This window comes from Mastigoproctus giganteus, chromosome 2 (assembly GCF_048544385.1).
Source record: "Mastigoproctus giganteus isolate SK-2022 chromosome 2, ASM4854438v1, whole genome shotgun sequence".
Taxonomy (NCBI): domain Eukaryota; kingdom Metazoa; phylum Arthropoda; class Arachnida; order Uropygi; family Thelyphonidae; genus Mastigoproctus; species Mastigoproctus giganteus.
Genome location: NC_143576.1, coordinates 25,829,848 through 25,856,586, shown reverse-complemented (window position 1 = coordinate 25,856,586; position 26,739 = coordinate 25,829,848). Strand labels below are relative to the sequence as shown.

The following is a 26,739-nucleotide window of genomic DNA, read 5'->3' as shown; positions in this document are numbered from 1 at the left end:
GTGTACTGTCCACCCATGTCAGCTTGACAACATGTATATACAACATGTTTTATATATTACCACCTTTTGTGCCCTTAAAAGATATCTGCTCCACAACACATATCTACCTTCGCCTCCGGCACACATACCATGTTCCTATTCCACCTATCCTTTCTGTACAACATATTTCTCATTTTTCTGACAATAACTACCGCCTATGAGAACGGCACATTCTGCCTTATTGAGTTCAGATGCAGAAGGAAGACCAAATATCTGTTCATTTTGTGATGAAAGATGAGAGATTCCAACTAAGAAGAAAGACAGTGCAGTATGTAATATTGGAAATATTAGATGTGGGAGAAATTAAGGAATTTGGTATTTTGAAACATGAAACTGAAAAGCAGGATCATGACTGTGAAAGTGGATTTGAAACTTTTAAATCAAGGATTTTAAAAGTTTGAAGAATTACGACATGCTAAATTCATATAAATAATTAACATTTAAAATATCTAGAGTTCCTAAAATGTTCTACCATGCAGTTTTATATATTAGCTCATGCAAACCCAAAAAGAAATAATTTTTGAACATTCTATTTCGAGTAGCACTCCCCCATCCCCAAGATTTTAGTGCTGGACTGCATTGGGAAGACAACAAAAATAATTCTGGTCTACAAAGGGTTAAACCTCTTTCTTTTTCACAGAAATTTTTGATGCATCAATTAACAATTTCTATGTCCAACCTGTCATCTACACGGCAGTGAATATCTCCTCATCATTCTCTAAACACAAGATCTTTTCTCTAATCAAATCTATCCCACGTCACTATCTTAATAGCACAGCATTCGTTATCACCGATACTATCATTAGCTTCATCTATAACTTCAAACACTATGGAATTTTTTTTCCATATGAATTTTTTTTCCTCACAATTATATCAATTGTATTTAAAACACTTCTGTGGAATAATGATGTCCTTTACTCTCTTAGAAGATCATCCTATAAAACCCTTGCCACTGCTAAGAAAACAGTTCTGTAATGTTCCCAGCAAATTCTAAAATCCAATTACATACTTTGTTTAGCTTTACTTTTAGAATATTTATTTTTGACTCTAACCTCTTCTTCTGCACTGAATTTAATTCCTATAATAAACTCTTTTCATGTTATACTGGAATAAATAAGTATACCAACATCTTAGTATTGATTTTTCTAACCTCTGCAACCAATCCAAGCTATCTTAGAAATTTCCTTAATATCCTTATGTATTTCAGTTTCAATTAAAACACTTCTATCCCAAATTGTTTTTAGATTTCTCACCTTATTTCTTCATCCAAGATTTAACTGAATTCATTGCTATAACCTGTACCTTCTGATTGGTTTTAATATCTTCTTTTGCTGCCTCAATTACAAACAAATCAGACTTCCTTTTTTCTTTTATCCTCTCATTGCTGTGCTATCTGTACATATGTTCTTTCAGGAGAGGACCTCTTGTGAGCCTAAAACTCTATCTTTTCTTTCTTTCTTTCTCTTCTCTTCTGGTGGCCTTGCAACATTGATTCAAAAACATATATTTGAAAACACAATTTTCAAATAGTCCATCTTTTCATTAGAAATCTCTGAGCAGTTCTATTAATTCTATTAGCATCACTAAGCATAAAGTCCAAGATTTTTTGTGATATCCTACAAATTCTTCTAAAGTAAGCACAAACTGAATCAGATTCACCTTCATCTTCATTTACTCTAAATATTTTACCTTCTTGAATTTTTCTGATCCAGCTTTAACTGGAGTTCTCTGGAACTTTTCAATACTGTCTGAACAGGATTTCTATGTTTCTACAATGGGTAAATTATGCATATCACAATTAAATGCAATAACTATATTTTAAAGTTCTTTGCTTTTTCTTCCCCCCCCCCCTTTTTTTGCAGTTTTATTCAATTACACAGTATTTGCTATCCAAAATGTTTACATTCCACAATCTGGTTGAAGGTGATTATAGTATAGTAGTCAGTGTATAGTGTACAATGTCAACTTAATCTTATTTGTCATTAAGTGCAATAACTGTATTTTTTTTTGGTTCCTCTCCCCCTCACAATTATATCAATTACATAGTACTGGCTATTCAAATTCTTTACTTTCCACAACCTAATTTGAAGGCAACTATAAAGTAACCTAACCTTTGGGGTCCCTATCATTAATTTTTTCCCTCCTCCCCTACCAGTTAGGTGGGCCCAGTGTATTGCACCAGTTTGGTGTATGAATGCTAAGCCACAGTGTGCTAAACTCCACTTATGAAAAAGCACTGAAATGAAGTTATTAAAAGTTAATTCTTTATTAAAAAATCCCATGAAGAAATCGTATATTTCTCCACCTTATGTTGTGATGTAGAACTCTTTAAAGAAGCAGCAGTGGTGTTTTTAGTTCTTTCGGGAAATCAGGACTGAAAGCCTGTTCATAGCAAAGGCTCAATTTCCAACATTTTAAAACCAAAATAGAGAGCTCCCACTAAGACATCATTCCTTGTGAGGAATTTAATGTACTCTAAAGAGTGACCACCACCACTACCAACCTTCCTCAAAATTTGTTATTTGCAGTAATTTTCAGAATGCTTTGAACATGAAGTTTCTATGAGAGTCAACATAACATTGCATATTTTATCATACTTCAAAATTCTATCCATTCTATGAACACTGGCTAACTTCATCCATTTTGCATCATCATCATCCTCTATTGCAATAATCAATGATAATTCCATCCGAAGATTTGAAAATACTTCTAAGCTTCATCCATTCCCCTATTTCTCATTTCATCATCCTTTACAGGATGATGAAATGAGATACAATATTTTTAAATTTAATTCTTAACTTTTCTAAATCTATTTCTGCTAAGTTCCATTCTTTTCAGTAACTTCAGTACCTCATTTTAACTCAACTAGTGAATAAAGTTTTGGTAACTGTTTAATTTCTGTAAAATGCTTTGTAAATTTAAATTCTACAATATTTGGGAAATTTAAATTTTGTACTTTTTCTTACATTCAAATAATGCTGAAATAATGGTTATTAAAGATCCACTTTCAATACTTTGTCCAAGAATATCATAACTCAGACAGAATTGGCTGTGGGAATTTCCAATAGCTTTTAATTTCCATGGCTTTTAATTTCAGGAAGAACTATCACAGGCTAAAAAAGCTACATGACAACTATTGATTAAACATATCATAAAGGAAGGGTGAATACATTAGAATTATGGCATACCTAAAAAGCAATAATCACAGAAGCCATGAATGCATACATATATACCATTAAGAAAATATGGCATGAGGAGGATGACGAGATGGATGAACACAGAACTCACCAGTGTGATTAGAGCAGAAAACGATAGCATTGGAAAATTACTGAGCAATGAAAAGTATTGAGGCCTACAATGGTACAATTTTATCTGTAATAGTATCACAAAAAAGGTAGACACTTCCAAGCTAAATATGAGAAAGCACTGGCTAAGAGAGTAAAGAATAGAGACAAAGAGTCGTCACGTATGCGAATACAAAGAAGAAAATGGATCAGAATTGGATGCTTGTGTAGTAGATGTAAGAATGTTTTAGTCAATGCTGATGAATTGAATAGGTACATCACATTAATCTTTATTGGCAAAAGACCCTGAATGGAGAGGAGAGGCTGTGTGAGTAAGGCTGAGACATATGAAATTTACGACTTTGAAATTACATATGATTGTTTATTAGAAAAAGCTTATTAGAAAGAGTGTTCATTAGAAAATCTTTTGAGCCTAAAGACAAATAATGCTCTTCAGGTGTTGATGACACATACCCAATATTTTTGAGGGAGCAGGCCAGAGGACATGCTAAACCAGTGAGGTTAATTATAATGGCATCACTGGACTCAGGAAGGAGATTCCTTTGAATTGGAGAAGTGAGACTGCATCACCAATACATAAAGACAGTTCTAACAGTGAAGTTGGTAACTGCAGACCAGTTAGTTTGACTTCAGTGGAAAAGAAAATCATGAAGGCAATGATTAAAAGTGCAATCCAAGGCCATTTAGATAGAAATAGCATTCTGAAATACACACAACATTGTTTTGTTAATGGAAAATCATATTTAACTAACCCAGTAAGCTACTTTGAGCTGGATATAAGGAATAATTTCTACATAGTTTATTACTATTTTAGCAAGGTCCCTCATGACCTCTCCTATGAGGTTAAGTATAAGCCAAAACATGATAGGATTACTGGCCAGATTCTAAGATGGATCCCAAAGTGGGCAGAAGGCAGGGAGTTGAGATTAACAGATATTCTTCAGATTGTTAATGTCAGGTGTGGGTTCCCCTAAGGATCAGTTCTTGGGTCACTTTTACTGATTTTCATAAATGACAATTGACAAAGGGAGAGAGAGCTGTGATATCAAAATTTTCAGATGGAGATTGGGAGAGTCATTAATGATCAGTGCCAAGCAGTGTTCCCTCAGGATGACTTGAACAGGCTTCAAGAATGGATGGTTAGAAAAATGGCAGCTATATTTTAATGCAACCCCAAAATAAGTTATACACTTGGCGAAACTGAAATAAAAACAGTATAGGAAGAAAGAGATTTGGGAGTTATGATATGAGCAGATATGAAGTTCTCCGAGCAGTGTAAACAATCAGTCAGGAAAACCTATGGTGTCCTATCGATGATTTATCAAAATAACAACCTGCAGAAATAGGAAGTTAATAATCCCACTGCTTGAGGCAACTATAAGGGAACCTTGGACTACTGTGTCCAAGATGGCGATCTCATCTAAAACAGGACTTTGAGCTCCCTGAAAGAGTCTAATGATGGGCAACCTGAACAGTGAGATCTGCAAAAGGGCAACCATATCAGGAAAGACTGATTATGTTGGCTACAGAGCTTGGCAACCAAGCACCTTAGAGGAGACTTGACTGAGGTCTATAAGGCTCTGTAGCCCACAGAAAATGAATGAAGGCAAAATTTGGCTATTAAAAAAGATTGCAGAAATGAAGGCCATAAATTTTCTCTTAGCCAATAAATTGCTGAATACTGGAACAAGCTGCCTCAGCAGATAATTGAGGTTGAAGGTTTGAAGAAATTCCAAGGACTGGATAGTTATCTATGTGAGGAGGGAAGTGCATAATTTGTCAATTTTCTTATCTACTTTTTATATATCTTTTATTTTTTATCTTCCCTTATATTTTTATTATTTCTGATTTATTTATTATTTTATTCTATTATTTTTTATTATTTTATTGACTAAGTCATATAACGACTATGTCAGTATAATTTATAGTAACAGTGAAATTATGTGGCAAGCCAAACGATCACCCACATATCACAGAGTTAGAGTCAATTATTATTATTATGTAAAGAAATATAGACTATATTTAACAGAAATATTAAACATTGCATATATGTTCCCTCCCCCCAACATTTAGAACTTCCTGGAATGCCTGGTACGATAGATAAAAATCTGCATTTAAAATACCATACACAACTTCTTTCATATGCTTTTTTCTTGCCTTATACCTTCAACATTCCTACCAATCAAGAAAATTCTAATGCATGAACGTTACTAATTTTTGCCTTATTTAATATTAGTTTCAATCCCAACAATTTCTTAATTAGCAATTAGCATTCTTTATTTGCATATGACTATTTTCCTTTTCAACATAACTATAGTATCCAGGGCCATCACTAGCATGGATGGAAAATTATACTCCCGGAAAACCCAAGTATAAACTTTATATGCTTTAATCATAAAATTTTAATTCTCTGTTGTCTAGTTAATTCAACACCCTGAGCCATTATGGTATCCCAGGGCAGAAGCCGTCTATTTCTATCCTAAAATCTTTAGGATAGAAATAGACGGCTATTTCTTCCAAAGTTTTCTAAACAAACTAAGAAACAGAATATGAATATGTATAAACATGTACACATGTGTGTATGTACACATATTGTATATATAAATGGAAAACTGGAACTCACCAAACAAGAAAGCTACCATCAACAGGATGAATACTAAACAGGAGATCAGCACTTTGATGCCAAAGTCGCATATAAATTTCTAGCTTCTTATCAAGGAGATCACCAGAGGGTACCTAAAAAATAAATAAAACTGCTTTTCAGGGAATTAATTTTATACTCTGCAGTGAGAGATAATAACGATAGTCCTTTGTAGCCTCATGTCACATTTATAACATTTAAAATTATTAATCTAGTTTCAAAAAATATACAGTGGATTCCAGTTATTTGGGCCAACGGTTAATCGGGGGCAGCCGTTTATTTGGGGCAAATCTTAAAAAACAGAACCCAATTGAGAAAATAGCTAGGATTTACTTCGCTTAATTGGGACAAAATGCCGTTTAATCGGGGCAGAAGACCACAGCACTGAAGATTACCCTACGATTGTCCCCAACCGTACTATGTAGTTTGGTCGAATTTCTGGAGGTCACAACCATAAAACAATAAAAACAATTAGCAGTCACCTGTTTATTGGGCTTTTGTGTTAGTGAAATCTATCATAAACTGATAGTAAACTCGATCTTATTGAATTTGCGATGATACCAACAGCTGGAATTCTGTGGGTTATTATGGTGAAATGTGTTTACACTTCTATGGAATCTTCAATCATATAAAAAAAAATAATTTTTAGGCTCTTCTCTTCATTCCTATTTTTAAAGCTTCGTAATTTTTTACTCCGTTCTCACTTGTGCGTATCATGCTACTTGCAATTTGTGTGTGTGGTGTTCTTTGTTATTGATTGCTTATCTTTTTACTGTTTTAAATATTAACCCCCACCCACAAATGTCAACTAGTTTAGTTAGTATGTACATATTACAGTACGTATTAATTATTCCGATTATCACATATATTCTTCCGAATTTCACGTATCATTTAATTTTTTAATTGGTAAGGTAATAAAGGGTAAATTTATATCTTTACTTTTATAGCCTATGAATAATATTCCTGCTATTTTTGCTAATTAGAATCGCTGTTTACTAGAATTAAAATTCAATTCACAAACGTGATCACAATGACCGACGCTTATTACACATCATATAGTGAACGGTACTTTACAATGGTGACTCCATCATAATGTGATTTGATTGAACAGTGAACCAATTGTAAAGGGGGGGGGGAGTACATTGTATTTTTAACTATTTACGTGAAAGTTCGGATAATTGGGGCAGCCGCTTAATCAGGCCAAAATGCACTAGTCCCAATGTGTCCCAAATAACCGGAATCGACTGTATACACCTTATTTGTTTAATGTCTAAATCATCAAAAAAATAGATAATAAAAAATATTTTAAAAAATTTCACCAAAGCTGAATGAAAATAAATTAATGAAAAGATTAACTACTCAAGCAGTCAGTGGAATGCAACAAAATGGTCCGGTATTTAAAATATGTCATTGAGTAATATATTTAACTACCCAAAACTCTGTAAAAGCATTACTCATCTAAATATACAATGGAAGATGAACAGTTTGATTTGTTGTCATAACATGTGAAAAACATTTGGAAGCACTTGATGTTGATTATGATATCCAGTAAAGCTTGATGTTCATTATGATATCTGGTAGTGTTTGATGTTGATAATGAAAATTCTGTGATGACAGTCAAAAAAGCATGACCATCTTCTAATACCAAACAAGGTCAGTTACCAAATAAAATCTAAAACATGAATGGAGATAATATTCAGATTTCACATGAATCAAGGAAATAGAACTCCAGCAAAGTAAAGTCTTCCAGTAAAAACCAAATCTCCTACTCTCATATTAGTGACTCTCTTTGTATCTAACCTCTCTGACAGATTCTCAGTTATCATAAATGGATAGTAAGTACAAGAGAAGATGCCTACCCAAGTGTTAATTAAAGTATACAAAATTGAAGTGTGAGTTATATCCCACAGAGAAATCGCTGAATCTCTGTAACTCTAAGACAATTGATTCCATCTCTTCTATCATATAGTGTGAGTTAGTCTTTTAAGATTATGACAAAAAAAAAAAAAAAAAAAAATTGCAAGCTAAAAATTTCTTACAATTTCAGATATAATTTTAAAATAGATAAACAAATCAGTCAACTGACAGTACACCGCACTGAACCATGATAACAAGGAGTACAATGATGAGACCGAGTAAGGCTCATACAATTATTCCCAGCATGGCCTGTATTTTTCAACATGAGGAACTGTTATTACAGAGATAGGAAATAGAAGAGGAGCAAAAAATATTTACTGATGCTGACAATGTCAGTTGGGTCAGACACTGATTATTTTGGGAAATACATATTCTAACATATTAATGACAGCCATTAACAGAGGCAAAACTGATTCTTGCATTTCTTCTACTGGGACATGCAGCAGACTGGAAAACAAAGTACAGGGATAATAACAAAGCATGGTGGGAGCACTTTTGTAGAACAAGCAAAGGTATCAGCTATGAGTTAATAAGAGCAAATACAGGCAAACATGTATTTTCTTACACACTAATGGCAGGAATACAGTAAACAAATTTTATGAATTTGAAGTACTGGTTAAATCAGCATATGTTAAAATTTAAGGGATATATCAAAAACATGGTTAAACTCAAACATATAGGATTATGAATTTGAATATGGTAAGTACAATGTGTACAAAAATGACAAACAGGACAGAAGTGAAAGAGTTATGCCTTGTTTAAATAAGTTCACAGATTCTATGGCAGTGCAACCAAGTGACATGGATTGCCTATGAGTCAATTTAGTGTAACATAAGCATTGGGAAAACAAAAATGAGATTGGAGTACATTACAGGTCAAATGATTGTGACAAGCATAATGAAGATCCATAAAGACAGAGTGAATAGTAAATTAAAATGATTTTTCTTGAGGATTTTCAAATTCAATTTAAATTAATTGAATTTAAAAAAAGTAATTAATTTCTTAAATTATTTAAATATTTTAATTTCTGTAAAAAACAGAAGTGAAAAGTAGCTAATTATCTTGTTAAATTAATTACAAATTGATTAACAAATAATACCATGCATGCTGTTCAATAAAGAATGATCAAATTTTTTTTTTTCCCCAACACCTTTATTAATCATCCATATTTTGATGATCCTTTTCAAAGTAGTCCCCATTTGATGAAATGCACTTGCTCCAACATTTCTGCCATTTTTCAAAAACATGGAAGTTCCAATGTCTTTACAACCTCTTCTGATAACTGTAAACATTTTCCATGCAGCCCCTTCTTTAACTTCAGAAATAAAAACATCCCCACTTCAGCTACTCGGTTGTATTTCTTCTTGCTCTTCCTTCTCTGGATCCATATTCACCATATTCTTTGTGATTTGTAGTTGATCACTCACATCCTGCTGGATTTTTTCCAAGATGGCAGGAGCTATTAAGTTCTTCATGATGGTCCTTCTTTGGTCTGCTAATTGCTGTTCGGTGACCTAAATATCCGGGTATCATTCCAACGACCTGGTATGTAGTCTCAACCACATACAACATTGTCATATCGGTCTCTAGCCTGGTTATTTCACAGTATGCTCGCATGATGAACGTATTCATATAAATGCTGCACTTCATGCGTTGGCATTTTCTTCCTTCCTGGGTGATCACTAGTGCAGTTGCACAGAAAGGAAGTCCAGTTGGTGGGGCTGGATGGTCTTTCCCTTCTCTTGTGGTAGCCTTAAGGGGGAGACAGCGCCACTTGCTCCACTGTCTTGCTCGGGAGACAGTCTCCAACTTTGAGTCGACTCCTTTGCCTAAGGCCTGAATGCGAGTGACTTTATCCTGCCACAGTCGATGCAGTACGAATAATATTTCTCTGCAACATCATCTATGGAGGTGAATTTGTTTAGCTTCGGCTTATGTCCAGTGGTTTTTATTATTTTTTAATTCTCGTGAGTGACACCAGATGGCACCACTGTCTGCCTCAGCCTTCACTCTGCCCTTGGGGAAGGTAAGTACAATGGAGTAACTTTTGTGATGTTTTATTATTATTATTATCACCCATCATATTGGTTTGCTGGCGTAATGGAGCCGCACTCACTTCCACCAAGGTGGGATTCAAGCCCAGGTCCATCAGGCTGGTAGTCCACTGGGCCATTGCATCCTATTTATTATTATCATTATTAGCTATGGTGCAAGAAAGCCTGAGGCTTATGTGCACCAGCCAAAAAAAAAAAAAAAAAAATATTCTGAATTACCCGAGAGAGAGAGAGTCAGAAGTAGAAGGGAATCACCAAGAAAGAGAAGAATGATGATATCCAGCTCAGGACCCTGGGTGTGACAAGCCCATACTCACCAAAAGTGAGCCCCTGGGGTTAGAAAGCACAAAAGAGTGTTTTCTTCAAGAAAAACTGAATTATTCAAGGCTTTAAAAGAATTGAGTAAACTAAATAGTGATGACATCTTTCCTACTACTAAGATTAAATTTCTTCTTAAATTTAAACTGAAAAAGGATTTCTGCAAAACATAGATATGCAGAAATTTGTCTTCACCCAGAGAATAACTGACTGCAACAATGAACTTTCGCCTAGTGTTGCAGAAGTGGGTAATAAGAATAAATTTAAAGAATGTTGCTGGTTAAATTATTAAAAGAGATATGCAAATGCAGTAACTAGATTTTTTTTTTTTAAATGGGTAAATCTGTTTAATAATAATAATAGCAATTGACAGTACTCACCTCAACTGATCTGTTTAGTTACATGGTATTGAAGTGGAAATGAAGTTTAAAATAAGTTAAAAATTTTAAACTTCTTCAGTGCACTTCTTCCTTGAGCAAATTTTAATTACAAGTTTTTAACATTTTTGTCTTTATTTATTTTAACTTATTTTAAACTTAATTTCCACTTCAATACCATGTAATTAAGCAGATTAAGTGAGGTGAATACTGTCAATTAAGCTCTTATTGCTATTATTATTATTAAGTCTATTACATAACGGTAAATTAAGAAGCTCTATAAATCAGCTAAGTGGATAAATCTGTTTAAGTTTATTTCCTTAACTCATTCTGCTGAATATAAATATACTTATGAAAAGAAATAAAATTCCCAAAAAGCTTTCTAATTCATTTCACAAATACACTTGGTCTCAGTTCTAAACTCAATGATCTCTATTTCTATCTGCAATCAGCAATTATTGGTTCTCTCAACTACAAATAATACACCACTAACACAAATGCCCTAATTATCCAACATATGATACCTTTTGCTTTAAAGGTAGTACTGTATTACTGCATTTATTGAGTCATGAATTTCTACTATAAAGGGCCTGTCAGAAACAAGTTTTATTAGTGCTTTTTGGAGGCGAGGAAGATCACTTCATTATGAAGATATAGAACATCCAACATTGCATTTCACATGTACAGTGTTTTTTTTTTTTTTTTTTTTTTAAGTCTATTTTTACAATGCATCATAATTCTCAGCAACATTTTTCTGTTCATTACATGTCATTCATCAATACCATCAAGTCATAGGTTTAAAAACCACAAACAATGCCACTGGGAACTCCACATAATTATAAATATACCAGAGAACACAGAGCAAGTTAGCTCTCATTTCTAACAACATTCTGCTGAATATTGTTAGAAATGATCCGATCAAATCTCATACCTATGATATATTTATCAGAGAGTCCTCGAAGCATATTATTCATGCACAAAAGTTTCAGTCAAACAAAATGGTTTCAGTTCGTGGGGGGAAACAAGTTGGTTATATTTTAGCACAACTACATAAATCCAAGGAGTTTACTGGTAATCATTTTTGATAAGAATACAAACATTACCATATTTAGCAGTCATGTGAGCTTGAACCATGATCATTTCAAACCAGTGTGCTACTGTACTCCTGCACCAATCACTGGCTAGGAACTATGTGAATGACAAAATAAGCTGATTACATTTCTGTATGTGTTTTGGGCAGTTAGATGGAGCCGATACCTGAACTTTACAAGAAATGTTTTTGACTGAGGAAGCACATTTCTAATTGAATGACAACATCATGAAACAGAATTATCCTACTGGACCTAGTCAAATTCATGAATTGCTACTTCATTTGCCAAAAAGTGACGGCATGGTGTGCTGTTTAAAATTTAAAGACTACAGGTCCTTTCTTTTCTTGAAAATGAAAACTAGGCAGTTTCAGTCATCATAAAATATTATCATGATACGATTCAGTTCTGACTACAGTTTGAAGAACTTATAATGTAGACAAGATATTGTACCAACACAATGGAGCAACATCTTATAATGAGAAGAGTGAGTATGAATTTTTATGAAAAATCTTTCCAGGATTATTTCTTACTTTCAAAATGTTTCATGGCTTCCTCATTCCTATGATTGTACAGCACCTGATTTTTTTTTTATGGGATAAATCAAGAGGCAGCATGTATGACTGATAATTCAAAAATTACCAGATATCAAGACATGTATTCATGAAGAAATTGCTGTACCAGCAATTTCTTCATGAATACATGTTTTGATCTCTGGTTAAAGAGAGTATAACGATGTTAACATATTTATTACATTTAATAATTACAAAATTAAACTCCCAAATATATAATAAAGATACATATAAGTGAGTTTTGTTTTGTGTTTTTTTTTTGATTCAATAAAAAAACTGTTTGCAATCAAAATGTGTTGACTGCTTCTAATGGACCCTGTATTAGATTAAGAATATTTTTGAAGGCTGACTACTACCCTGATCAGATGAAGGGACAAATCAAATCAAATCAAACGGACAAATTTTTATTTTATATTTCAAGGGAATTTAGGTTCAGCTCACTATTTTGTTTATGCCTGACATGTAGTTCTAAATTTCACACAGTGTCACTTTGAACATGCTTTAAATTTTTCCATAAGGAACACAGTGTAGTGCAAACATAGATAATTCTTATTCTACTTTAGGAAGGAAGGAATCAGAAAAAAACAAAAAAAAGAAAGGAAAAAAAAAAAAAGATTTCTGTTTTCTTGAGCAAACTGTCTTCTCTTTACTATATATTCCTTAATTTGTTTTTGTAAATAATTACATTTATTTAAAACTCAAAATAAATGTGGACGGTGTCACTAACCTGCAATGTCCCATTTGATACATCAGTAGCAATTGACGCTGAAGAAGAAGCAGTAGAAACACTTTGCTTACTCATAATTTCATCTTCTACAGTCTCCTGGGAATCAGACTTTTTAGAAGGACCAGTTCCTCTTTTACTCTTTGTTATTTTAATACTTGCATGCTTCATACCTGCACAAATAATTCAGCTGTATGAAACAAACATCTAAAACTCAAATAAAAAAACAGTTACAATTATAATGTGAATTCAGTTATGAATTACAAATATGGTCAACCTTGGAGTACTGCAGCTCATTACATTTCTGTTTCAGATATACTTCAGTCTGTAGTAGTAGTGGCAAGTGATGCAAGAAAGCAAGCTTATACAGTGTTGGCCAAAAACAAATCCCATCCATTTCATCTATCCATCCCTTTTTCACCTAACATTCTTTGTATCTGAAGTAACCATAATCATGTTATTTTGTTTTCTATAAATCACAGGGATAAAATTTGCACTCTGTGAAATGGAGCATTCCTGCATTAGATTGTATATATAATTTCTGCAATGTTGTCATTGTATTCACAATGACAACATTCACAATCTTGGTTCTTGTGTGGTCATTTGTCCTGGAGACTTGTCACAGACATTCTCTCAGACATGACAAGGCTAGGACATGCTACCTGGGAGTCTAAAACACTGATGGAGCTGATATTCAGGTGATGTTAGAGTTAAGTGAACCAAATTTCGGTGAAATCCAATTCTGTGACAACCATAACCTCTTCATGAATTTTCACAATGGTTTGACTATTAATACCCTGGAAATAACCTCTGTGTGCAAGTCCTGGAATACTGCACCTAGTATAGTGGAGGTGACTACACAAGTGTGAATCAACATAAGCAGGGATTGCTTATGTTGATTCACAGTGGTCACACCACACCGAGGAATGTGATCTCTCTCTGTATCAAGGCAGTACCAAATGGTAGATGATCTCATCAACTGATACATTACCACTATTTTGCTTATTATAGGCTTCAAGTGGTGAAACCATGTTCAGTCTCTAGAGCAAAGCTTTGGAAACTTCCCATTTCTTTCATTACAGTATCATTGATGTCTTTTGAGGTTATGATAAAGTATGTTCATGTCAGACGGCACCTGGGATTTCTCTGTCTCCGCTATGATAAGTGAGGTTATGATAAGTGAGATCCAATCTTACTTACATTTCAAGGGTACAGCTATAAAACAGTGTTCACAAGCTGGCCACTAGAGAGTTCATTGAACTGAACCTATTGAACCTATTCCAGAACTAGGAGTCATAAATTAAAATTACAGGGCTTGAGGTATAGATTGAATGAAGTTTTCTTTTAGCCAGTGGGTCACTGATGGCTGGAACAAGTTGCCCTCACAGGTAGTTAAAGCTGACAGTTAAAGTAAATTCAAGTGTCAACTGGATACTTACCTGTATGAGGATAGAAGCATATAATTTGTGTTTTCTTATCTACTTGGTTGGGGTGGCGAGTTTTTTTTTTTTTTTTTTGCCACTGCAGCGAAAGCCTGTGGCTTCCTTGCACTATTTCGGATTGATCTGTTCCAGTCTGATATTTACATGTTAGATACTATTACTTCTCTAGGAGACATCCAGATTAGCTAGTATATAATCTCACTACCTCTACTCTGCCAGATAGTAACTGGAAAGAGTCTGAATGGCGTATTGTAAGACGTAGATCTTACATAGGTAAGTGTATCAGAATCTCTGAATGTGTAATTAAAAGAGGATTAAATTTATCATTAACGTTAGTATAAATTTAAGTGAAGGCACTTAGAACAACACAAAGTTTTGACAAAGGGACGATTAAGAGCTCAGTCATAGATAATGGTAACTTAAAGGTTCACTTAGAATGACAAAATGACACCAGAAATAAGGACCAGTAAGGAGTTCACTGCAAGCCTAGCAGTAGGGACAGCTTAGTGGTCCTGCCAAATAAGTGAAGGCCCATGACAAATTCTGGAAGAAGGCAGGTGTAAGCGATTCTCTGGGAGGGTTGTAGGGCAAGGAATTTTAAAAGCAATTAGAAATAGCAGTAAAGAATGTGTTATTTTTAGTAAGAAAAATAGGTGGGAAATAGAAGTTAAGAAAAAGGAGATTTGATGTGATTGGTGGGAGAGATCAGATAAATGACAATCAAAAAGGTGGGAAAAAAGTGGAGAAACAAAAAAAGAGAGAGTTATTGAGTGAGACAGACAGACAGACAGAGAGGAGTGTGGTCCTGACAAAGCTGGGAGGTCGGAGGTCAGTGGGGAAGTGCAAAAGAAATGAAGCTATATAAGGTGAAGTTAATTTTGGGAAAGGGAAGTGAACTGTAAATGCAGTAGCGGGAAGCTGAGAAGTATAGTAGTGATTAGTTATAGTATGGAACAGAGTGAAGAATAATGTCAACTTCGTGATGAAGTAGAACAAGAGGAGCGTACAGAAATATGGAGATAAAGAATGAAACCATCAAGCCGTCTCGCACCCAGTGAAGGAAAGGAAAGTCGAACCAGTCCACGGATCCGAGTCGAAACAAGACTCCCCGCAGTTCAAGGCAATAAGAAGAATGGGTAGAAACGAGTATTTTCACCTAGGACCGACAGGCCTATCGGTGATCGAATGCCTGAAATATATTGTCTAGAGATGCAATGGTGACTGATCCAACATTGTGAGGGACATAAAGTGGACGCAAGAAGGAGCAACAGTAGTTCAAGGCAAGAAGCATTATTCAAGCAAGTGCTGAACTATTAATTACTATTATGCTAATATAAGAGGGACTATAATTGTAATAATGGTGAACTCATCTAGACAGACAGAGCTATATAAATGACTTTATAGTAGATTATGGAGGACAGATATTAATATTTGAACTATAGATAGTAGCATTAGCTGATATGGGATAGAATGTATATGACTCGAAACAAAGGAGAATTAAAGGGGAGTCTAAGATAAAAATTCTTTAGTAGAATAAACTCTAGCCAGTATAAGTAATCAAGAAAGTAATGAATTAATGGTATATAGAACGACAGAGAGTGTACCCAAGTAGCGACAATCAATGGTTGGAAGGATTAAGTTCCATTTGTAGTTAGGTATATACATATTGTGTTAAGAGATTTATACCACCTTCCTGAATACAGTCAATAGGATGAAGTGTGATTCTTACCAAGGTTAAGAAACTAATCAAGGAATGTTAGATTGGGTGGTAAGTCTTTAAATAATTGCTAATATGTAATGAGAAGGTTATATTATCCTGATGTATAACAGACGGTATTAGTTGTTGTTATTTGGTTTTTAGCAACTAAGGCCATAGCACTCGGGGGATATGCGGTGGTCATCCCCTGACCTTTCCGCATCCTCCATATTTGGTGGCTCGTGGGCTCGAACCCCGGTCTAATCAAGAAGTGTGTGCTACGCACTGCTGCTCCTGCCCACCTGGCTATGGAGGCGCCATGGTATTAGTAATGCATAACTTAAAAACAATGTCATAAATGGTAAGAGACCAAGGTGAAGTAACTACATTGTCAGATAAAGATGAGGAGTGATCAATGTAAGTGAGAAGAAACGAGCATCCAACAATTGTAAATCTATGTACCTTGTTTATTTGCAATACTTAAGAACTTATAATAACCAAGTTTTTAATATTTAGTAAAGCATATTTCTATGGCAGTTAATTAAAGTATGTTAGATTTATACAAACCTTGATGAGTAATGTATATAAATGTTTATGTATAAAGTGTAATAAATTAATGATTTCAAGGGTTTATACTGAGTGACAATCAGAGAGAACAGACACTTGGCTACAAGGTATATGCAGGGGGCATTGTTGAGGCCATATTATGTAAAGGAACTGGGTATATTCTTGCTGTGTGTATGCCATATACAAAAATTCCATCACTTCATAGAACGTACCTACCACACATTTTCTTTACTACTAAATACATCATGAATAGTCAAACTTAACTGCAAAAATATATAAATCTCCCAAACACTTCCTCATTTATTTCACAAATATACATGGTCTCAGTTCCAATCACAATAATGTCCGTTTCCACTTACAGTATGCGAAGCTACATTTACTCTTTCTGACAAAAATCCAAATTATCAGTTAATTCAACCACTGCTCATCCCATCTGTCCTGATTATTTGCTGTATGATTTCTTTTGCTTCAAAGGTGGTACTTGTGCATATGTCCACTCTGATATTACATGTTCGATACTCAGTAATTTGGAATCTCCTCTTTTCATCTTATAATCTATCTGCCCCAAATTCATCTTTTGTCTCTATCAATCTTCCAATTCCACTAATCACTTGGAACCCTTTTGACTGCCTTCCTGTCAAGCATCTCAGAACTCTGAACTGTCCTGCTAACCTATACAAACTTATTAGTTATTATTTTTCATATAGATCTGTTAAGGTTTCATCAAATTTTCACACAATTTCTCAGTAAGTCTTATGTGGATGTCTGCAAGGATCTATTCTTGGACCCTTGTTTTGGAATCCTGTTCTCAACCAATGGTTGCTAAAGGTTTTCCAAAATTATTCATCACTTGCATGCGCAGATGATTTAGTGCTTCCTTTTTATGGAAATTCTCGCCATTCGTTAGAAGAAAACGCAAATTCTGTTCTTCAACAACTTTCTAATTGGTCAATGCTTAACAAACTTACTATTTCTCACAGTAAAATTTACATGGTCTTCAAAGGCACCCTTTCACCAACCCTTCCTCCTCCTATAAAAATTAACGGTAAATCTCTCGCTTTTGTAACTATCACAAAATTCCTTGTATTACTGATTGATAATCCCCTTACCTTTCTTCCTCATCTGAATCATTTGTCTAACAAAGTGAGAAAATTTGTCTTTCAAACTGTTTGCATTTCCTATCAGGACTGAGGTCTGAACCATAAGGTTTTGCATACACTGTGCAAAGCTGTTGTTTTTCCAATTACTGCTTACGTCACTACTTCCTAGTTTAGATGGACTAAATTGCTTATAGTTCAGTCCAAGTGAAGTGTTGAAGTTGAAGTTCAAAAACTTGTTCACCAGCACATCACACAACAATTTGATAAAAGTACATTTGAATATAGACATAGAATATCAAGATAAACTAGAATGTAAAAAACAGTACTGGATAGACCTGGTCAACCTTAATGTGAAAAATAACTACATACAGATAGATAATAGCATCTATGTGCAAATAAGAGGTGTGGCTATGGGTTCTAGTAATTCTTGCTCCATAGACAACCTCTATTTTTATGAAAATAAGATTAAAGAAGACATCACATACTACAGGTATATTGAAGATGTACTTGTCATCAACTATACAGATTTCGACAACATGGCTAAGAAAATTTATCCCGAAGAACTGACTATAGAAAGAACCAACACAGAAAGCAACCTACAAGCCACCTACCTAGATAATTAAATCACAATAACAAACAACTTCGTACACACCAGACACTATGATAAAAGAGACTGGTTAGCTTCCCAGCTATTAAACTAACTAACTGGGAACCTAAATTAGCCAAAAATATACATGGAAACGTGATCAGAAATCAAACTAACAGAATTATACACATATGCAATAGCCCATGATGGAAGTTTTAATAAAACCGAAAAATACCCTCATCAATAACAATATACCTGACAATTACATCAGACGCCACATAAACACAGCCGCACATGCTAAATTCAAACAACCGACTAACATTAATCCTAATAGTATCTTGGAAAAAATCTTTTCCATGAAAATCCTCCAATTAGAGCTGCAAATTGGCCCTCATTTGAACCCCAGGTTAATTGCACATAGATGAGGCTTGTCACCTATTCGCATGGTACCTGGATGTCCAAAACCATACCCCACTAGCAGAGTTATTAACACTATGAATGTAAATACACAGGTCATCATCACCATACAGGTATATCGCATTCCACTAAAATGAGATTTATTTACAAGCATGGAATATAACGAGAAACCACAGGGTTAATATTCACAATGAAACAGGCTGTATATATTTGTAAATAGTTATCGCCAAGGGCACATACAGGGCCGTCATGCCTTTGAAAAGCGTTGCCAGTCCACCCCCCCCTACAGATAACATGTTTAATTTTAAGATCTATTAGTTTAGTTTAATTTTAATACTACCAAGCCATTTTTTTTTTCATTTATTTCTATTATTTTTCATCTTTGGCTTAAATTGATATCATATTGTATCTGCTTCTCATAATAATACAAGCAAAAATATACAATTCCCCAAGCTTTACATTATAATTAACATCCAGCCCACTCTCAGGAATATAAAGCATTAGATTTTGCCTACGGCAAGGTAAACTATCACCTTGGATAAAACCTGGTACACCTGCGCAACAAATAGTACTACACACATAAAACCTAATGAAGGTAGGAAAATTGAACATTTTCAGACTGACCACCACAGGATATGGAGGTGAGGTACTATAATATTTCAATCTGATTCATACCTGTAGGTCTTTGAATCTCTTATCACAGTTTGCTGTCATATACGTAAACCACCTTGTTTATTTAAAATTAAGTACATACATTCAAAAAGATTACTTTCATTATTCCAAATTATCCACCTAAAGTTAACTTAGCAAAATTGGTATAGAGATTACAGAAACGGGTATGTATAACATTCCTCTAGTATGGCTATATGTGTGCTCAAAGCCCCTGAGGAAGTAGCGGAGGTATGGCCATGAGGGAAAATGTTAATTTTCACTAACTTTTGCTAATTTCTCCAGCTTTCTCTAATCTTCTTTAAATTTACATTAATTGTTGTTTTTATATGTATCTACGTTATATATTTATATATAAGGCTATCCGTACCAGGGCTAGATTTACATATAACTAGTGGGTTGGTTGGGGTCACTACAAACCTGATGCTCCCTAGTAGTACCATAATTTAATAAGTGTTAAGTACATATATAGCCCATTATATATACATATAATGCTATTGTCCTGTGACAATTAGACATACGTCTAATTGTCACAGGACAATAGCATTAACACAGAAGCCAATACCCTCATTTATGCTATTTAATATTTAAATCTAAATGTCATTAGACATAATTCCAATATATATATACACAGGGTGCAGAGAAACTCTACCGACAAACTTGAACAGGTGATAGAGGGTACGAAACGAAACATTTTTTGTCAAGTAAATCTAGGTCGTAAATGAATTGTTATAGCAGCAGAAGCTATTAAAGGGTTGTAAAAATCAGAACAACACATTCAGTAATTTAATGTCATTTAATGCATACAAATCATTTGCCATTGCACACAAAAAAGAAAAAAACAATCCATAACATAGTGCTTGAACGTACGACTACCATCAACATTAACGTATGCATGCATTGAGAGGTTCTCAGAGTGGTGCATATCTGCTGCTAATAGCATAAAAGTGTAATGTCATATTATGTTCAGTATGGGTACAGATATTGAGAGTTTCACTGTTGCAGAAATGGCGGATATCCATTAATTTACGGCGCAGCAAATGGAAACGGAAGAGAGGCTCGCAGGATTTATTAAGAACGCTTCCCAGACAGAAGATTGCCTCACCACACAACATTTGCTGCAATACACCAAAGACTGTAGGACAGTGGCTCTTTTGGCGTGAATATGCATGATACTGGATGTCGACACATTGCTAGGACACCCTGGTTTGAGGAACAGGTTTTGCAGATCTTCACTAATACTATACTCCTTCTACCAGCACAAGAGATGTTGCACACAGATTGGATGTGCGGCATCATTTGGTGTGGGATGTGGTGCACGAAGCCGGACTACATTCTTTATGATGCCAGAAAGTGCATGCACTAGAACCTGCTGACTTTGCCCACCGTGTCGAGTTCTCCCACTGGTTTTTACAGGAAACCAACTTGCAGCCTGATTTTGCCAATAATGTGTTTTACACTGATGAGGCATGTTTCACCCAAGAGGTGATTGTTCACAGCCGCAACAGTCGTGTAGGCAGAGAATAATGCCCGTGCAAATGGCTACCAACACAGGTTTAGTGTCAATGTATGGGCTGGCATTGTGCAAAATTCTTTAGTCAGACCATACACGTTGCCTGCATGTTTAGAGGGACGACTCTATTTGCATTTTCTAGAGCACACATTTCCAGGGTTGTTGGAGGATGTTCCTCTGATTGTCTGAGCACAAATGTGGTTCCAACATGATGGCGCACCACCAAATTTTGACAGATGTGTACGCGCACACTTACATACAACCTTTCCAGGCAGATGGATTGGTCGAAGTGGACCTGTAGCCTGGCCAGCAAGGTCGCCTGATCTGACTTGTTCGAACTTTTTCTTTTGGGGATACATGAAGACTCTTGTGTATGAAATGCCAGTCGACACAGTGGAAGAACTTATAGCACAGAATGTTGCAGCAAGTGCAGAGATACAAGATAATCCCAGGAACTTCCAATGCCTACAACATTCAATGATGCGTCGGTGTGAGTTATGCATTGAAGATCACAGTCACCAGTTTGAGCACCTTATGAATTGTTTTTTCTATTTTGTGTGCAACAGCAAATAGTTTGTATACGTTAAACAACATTAAATTACTGAATGTGCTGTTCCGATTTTTACAACTCTTTAATAGCTTCTGCTGCTATAACGACTCATTTACGAACTATGTTTACTCGACAAAAAATGTTTCTTTTGGTACCATCTGTCACCTGTTCAAGTTTGTCAGTAGAGTTTCTCTGCACCCTGTATACATATATACAAAACAAAAAAAAAAATAAATAAAATATATATATATATATATATATATCTCCAACAAATATTTGTTCTGAAAATTGCCAATGTTCTCTCAGAAGTAAAAAGAAAACGAGAGAGAGAGAGAGAGAGAGAGATACATCTTTTCTTTTCTTTTCTTTTCTTTTCTTTACTCTCCTTCTAATATGGAATAATGAAATTATGAGCTCTGGTTGCTCATTGTGACATTCACTTCCTTGGTATGACCAAAAAATCATTGTAAAAAGAAGTACTGGATTCTGACCGCTCTATGGACAGTGTTTACTTAAAGGAGAAGCTCAAACCATTGATAATCTCATGCACCTAATCCTCAACACACAGAACAATGAAAGTTACTATTTTGATTAAGGGAAGCCTGAACCTGATTAAGACTTCATTAGCACACAACAACCCGAGCAAGCAGATTTCATTAAATTAAAAGGGCACTTGTGGATAACTTGGTTTCAGATACAATACTGGATGTGATCTCATGCCCTACCCTACTATTATTATGAAGCTTACTTCCATCCTTTTGACTTTCTTGTTCGTCGCTGTCCGTTGGTTCACTTCCTACTTGTGATGTTTCTGCTTGCAGAACTTTCTGGCTTATCTCCTGAAGAAGATATTCAGCAGTTTGAGTGAAAGCCATCTCTTTGTTATTTAGCCAATGCAGCACAAAGTTGGGATCTTTGCTATTTCCACCACTAATACTTGGCACAAGTGGAATATCTGCAATAAAAAAAATAATATAAATGTTACTTGACAGAAGTAAAACTCCCTAAGAAACAATGTTAAATAAAATATTTTTATATAATTCTATAATTATAATTATTTAATTTTCTGTAAATACATAAGTAAAATTACCAACCCTATGCAAAGAATTCAACATAATAAAATAACAAAAATTATAAAATAAAGAAAAACACTTCTGGCATTATATCAATGGAAGAGTGAATAACTGCTTCTTAAGCAAAATATAAGTACATCACAATATAAAATATTCACTGGACCTGGCTTTCAGTATTCTTTACTGCTACGACAATGGTATATAGTTGGCACAGGGTGTGGAAGCCTTGTATTGTTCACCAGTATTACAGACTGACCAGCATATGTTTGATGTTTTATCCTGAATATGCAATTCACATTTAGTATTGCTTGTCAAACTGTAAAAACAGTTTGCCACAAAATGTGCATTTCATTTGTGCTTTTTTTTTAAGGATTTTTCTTTGTTGCTGTGCTGTCATAATATCTAATAACATTAGTCAAACAAGATTGCCTGTAACAAATCCATGCTGTGACTGCCATATAACTCCATTCCTGTCTAGATAGTCCTGAATTACTTTAATCAGTGACCCGATGACTCCATTATTTTCCCTGGGACAAATATTAAGCTCACTGGTCTCTAATTACTCATTTAACCTTTAGATCACCCTTTGTGAATTGGGGACACCTTTGCACATCTCAGGTCCATAGGGAGAACCTCCAAACTGAGGGATGTTCTCATACTTATGATTAAACTAACCTCTTAAAGTAGCTTAAATTTAAGTAGCTTAAAGTAACCTCTAAAGTCTGCTAAGCTCTTTTCCTGGCTTTCTTAACAGAATTGGATAGATCCCATTTGCCCAGGTGCCTTATTTTAGCTTCAACTATTTCTCTCCTACATTCCTGTCAGTTCTCAAATCATTTAGCTCTCAGTAATTTGATATATTTCTAGCATCCCATAAAAAATTTCTCATATGTAAATAAAGAAGCAAAATATGTATTGTCAGCAACTGAGCAGAATCATCAACAGTCGAGTCTGCTGATGAGGCTAGTAGGGGCCAGACGTGTTCAAAGCCGCTGTGGATTTTTCTTATTTATTGATTTGAAATTATTGTTTTTCTAAAACTTTTGATTTAAATTTAGTAGTATAGCATTATTTTGTGATATTCTGATTAATTTGGTGTATTTATTCTTTACTCGGCCTTGCAATTGCATAAAAGTATCGGTAAGGGTATCCACGTGTTACAAGTCGCAACTCTGCTGAACGAGAAGTTTTTTAGCCATATTTAGCCGCTTATTGAATATTTTTTACATCAAATTATTTTTTGTAAGTAGCTTATAGACCTAGTAAGGATCGTTAGTTTATTCTGAATTGAGACAGAGAGATTTGAAAGTTAATTAATACTTAAGTGTCCATAGATTTACAGTTCGTAACTTCCTGCCCTTGTCTTTGTCATACGATCGTTATATATTGAACCTAGGTAGCGTTAGTATAGTATAGGTTATAATATTTTCAGTGATCGGTAAAATCTATTAAACTTGTTGAACTTCGTTGGCATTTAAATTGTACTTTTAACTAAATACATATACCGACTTAGATTACAAACGTAACATAATTAATTAATACATAACTGATACGGAAGTTATATAAAGGGAACTCGGAGATAATTAATACTCGACACTAAAAAATATATATTTTGTTATAACTGTGTTGGGAGATAAGTTAGGGTTATAAACTGAAATTGAAATTTTATTTAAATTAAAAGAAATCATGACTCAGACCAGAGCAGAAAAACAAAAGGCTCAAGTTAATGGAAGTGCTGTGGCTCAGAGGAGAACTGAGGAGGGCAGTTGCCTTCTGAATCACAGCCTTCTAAAATGCACAGCTTGCATGATGTTTGTGGAGCATTCAGGTACGGGACATGATATTGCCATGGGGGATGTCTTTGTGTGTGTGTGTGTGTGTGTGCGTGTGCGCGCGATGCAAGGAGTGTATCGAAATCAGGCAACAACTCAGCGTTCTTATGGGCCTATATGAGAGCTTGAAGGACAGGGTGGATGCCCTCGAAGAAACTAAATTGAGGGGCCCATCAAGCTCTCAGCTGCCCACATCAACGCCAGAGCTTGCACTTGGTCATCGCGCAACACAGCGGCAACCCCCAGGGCAGAATGAGCTGGTCCCAAAGGAACTAATAGTTGTTGGTGACTCTATTGTCAGGGAAACGGGGAACATGCTTTGTAAAAAGGATAGGAGGAACAGGAACAGGGTATGTCTGCCAGGGGCAAAGGTTGATGACGTTGTAAAGCAGATATCTTTTAAGGGCACAAAAGGTGATATAGTTGTACACGTTGGCACTAATGATATCAAGAGTAGGAGACTGGCAGAACTGCTTAACAAGTACAGCTCACTGTTGAAAAAAAGCCGTGAAACAGGGTTGAATTTGAAAGTGTCTGCAATTCTGCCCAGACACGATAGGAGGGAGTATATGATGAGAGCCTTGTCGATCAATTCGGCCCTGGAAAGATTGTTCAAGGCTCAAGGGGTAGAATTTTTTTCAGCCTGGACTGTACTTGTTAACAGGAGAGATTGCTTCTACATGGATGGGATACACTTAAATAGAAAGGGTGCAAGAATATTTGCTGATGCTATGGAGGCAGTGTTAGGTGGGTCGGAAAACTGCTAGCTTGGTGGGGAGACAAAGACGAATAGATTAACAGTAGCCACTGGCAGAGGTGAAAGAGATTCTTGCACTGCTTCTATTGGAATGAGCAGAAGCCTGAAAAACAAGATGCAGGATATTTCAGAGACTGCTGGGAGTCATTGCGGTACAAGTAAACACATGGGTTGTGTTAGTGTAGCTAAGAATAGAAATAGGTGCATGTATACTTGCGTGTACACCAATGCTAGGAGTTCAGTAAATAAATTTGATGAATTTGAGGTATTGCTCAAAACATCAAAGGCAGATATTGTTGGGATATCAGAGACGTGGTGTCACACAGATATAAGGAATGCAGAACTGGAATTTGGGGAGTACAACGTCTACAGAAAGGACAGACCGGATAGAAAGGGAGGAGGGGTTATGCTATTAGTTAAGAAATACATAAAATCCAAGGAAGTGAAGCCAGTGGACATTGCTGGACAGTGCAGTGTCGAGTCAGTTTGGTGTGACATAAGCATTGGGATATCAAAATTGAGAGTAGGAGTGTGCTATAGGCCTAATGACTCTGATGAGTATAATAAGAAACTGTACAGGGAAATAGAGTGGGCCAGTAAATCGGAGAGTGTTGTAATGGGAGATTTTAATTTCCCAGATATTGACTGGAATTTGGGGGCTAGTCACTCACACACTAGCAAGGCTTTTGTGGATTTATTGGATGATTGTTTTCTACATCAGCATGTTCGGGAGGCAACTAGAGGGAGGAGTACTCTTGATTTGATTATCAGCAGTGATTCTTCATGCATTAAGAATCTGCAGATAAATGAACCACTAGGTGGCAGTGATCACAGTGTGCTGAACTGGGATTTACTCAAAGAGGTAACTACCATTAGGGGTAAAGGGAAGGGTTATTGCTTTCGTAAAGGCGACTACGATGGACTGTATTTAAATTCTATACAGTGGGACCAACTGATGATGTTACCAACAGCAAATGCAAAATGGGAAGCATTCAAAGAACTTATCTTGGAAGCTACTAGGCTTTACATACCAAATAAGAAATATTGTTCAAGGTTTAGGCCTAAATGGATATCAGATGAACTGATGAGGCATATGGCGGAGAAGAAACATGCATAGGATACATACAAATTAACACATGACACAGAAGCCTATGATAGATACAAGTTGATCTGTAACCAAGTTACAAAGGAGGTTAGGCAGGCGAAGGCAGATTACGAGAGATCTTTGGCAAGGGATGCAAAGAAAAACAGAAAAGAGTTCTTTACTTATGTAAACTCTAGAAGGAAGGGGATGAATCAGATTGGTCCACTTGATATTGATGGGTCAACTGTTGATGATCTTGCTCAGGTAGCTAACAAACTAAATGAATATTTTGCATCGACATTCACACATGGAGTTATTTAGCGAGGGGAAAGCCAGAGGTGTATTCAACTCTAGCAGTAAGCTAGAGAATCTTGTAATAACTGAGAGTAAAGTGGAGGAGAAATTGTTGAAGATAAAC

At 35.3% G+C, this 26,739-nt stretch overlaps 1 protein-coding gene across 3 annotated transcripts in view; it reads right to left on the bottom strand.

Annotated features, from left to right (window-relative positions):
* Positions 1–26,739, bottom strand: part of Rbcn-3A (rabconnectin-3 alpha) — a 980,796-nt gene that overhangs the window by 730,310 nt on the left and 223,747 nt on the right. For all 3 annotated transcript variants that reach the window (XR_016547873.1, XM_090388469.1, XM_090388476.1), the window contains exons 11-13: positions 22,324–22,530; positions 13,039–13,208; positions 5,968–6,080 (exon numbers count right to left, since the gene is read on the bottom strand). Coding sequence is in view for 2 of the 3 variants with exons in the window: in XM_090388469.1 (XP_090244595.1) it covers positions 5,968–6,080; positions 13,039–13,208; positions 22,324–22,530 (490 nt within the window). In the remaining variant the exon portion in view is untranslated. The remainder of the gene's footprint in view (positions 1–5,967; positions 6,081–13,038; positions 13,209–22,323; positions 22,531–26,739) is intronic.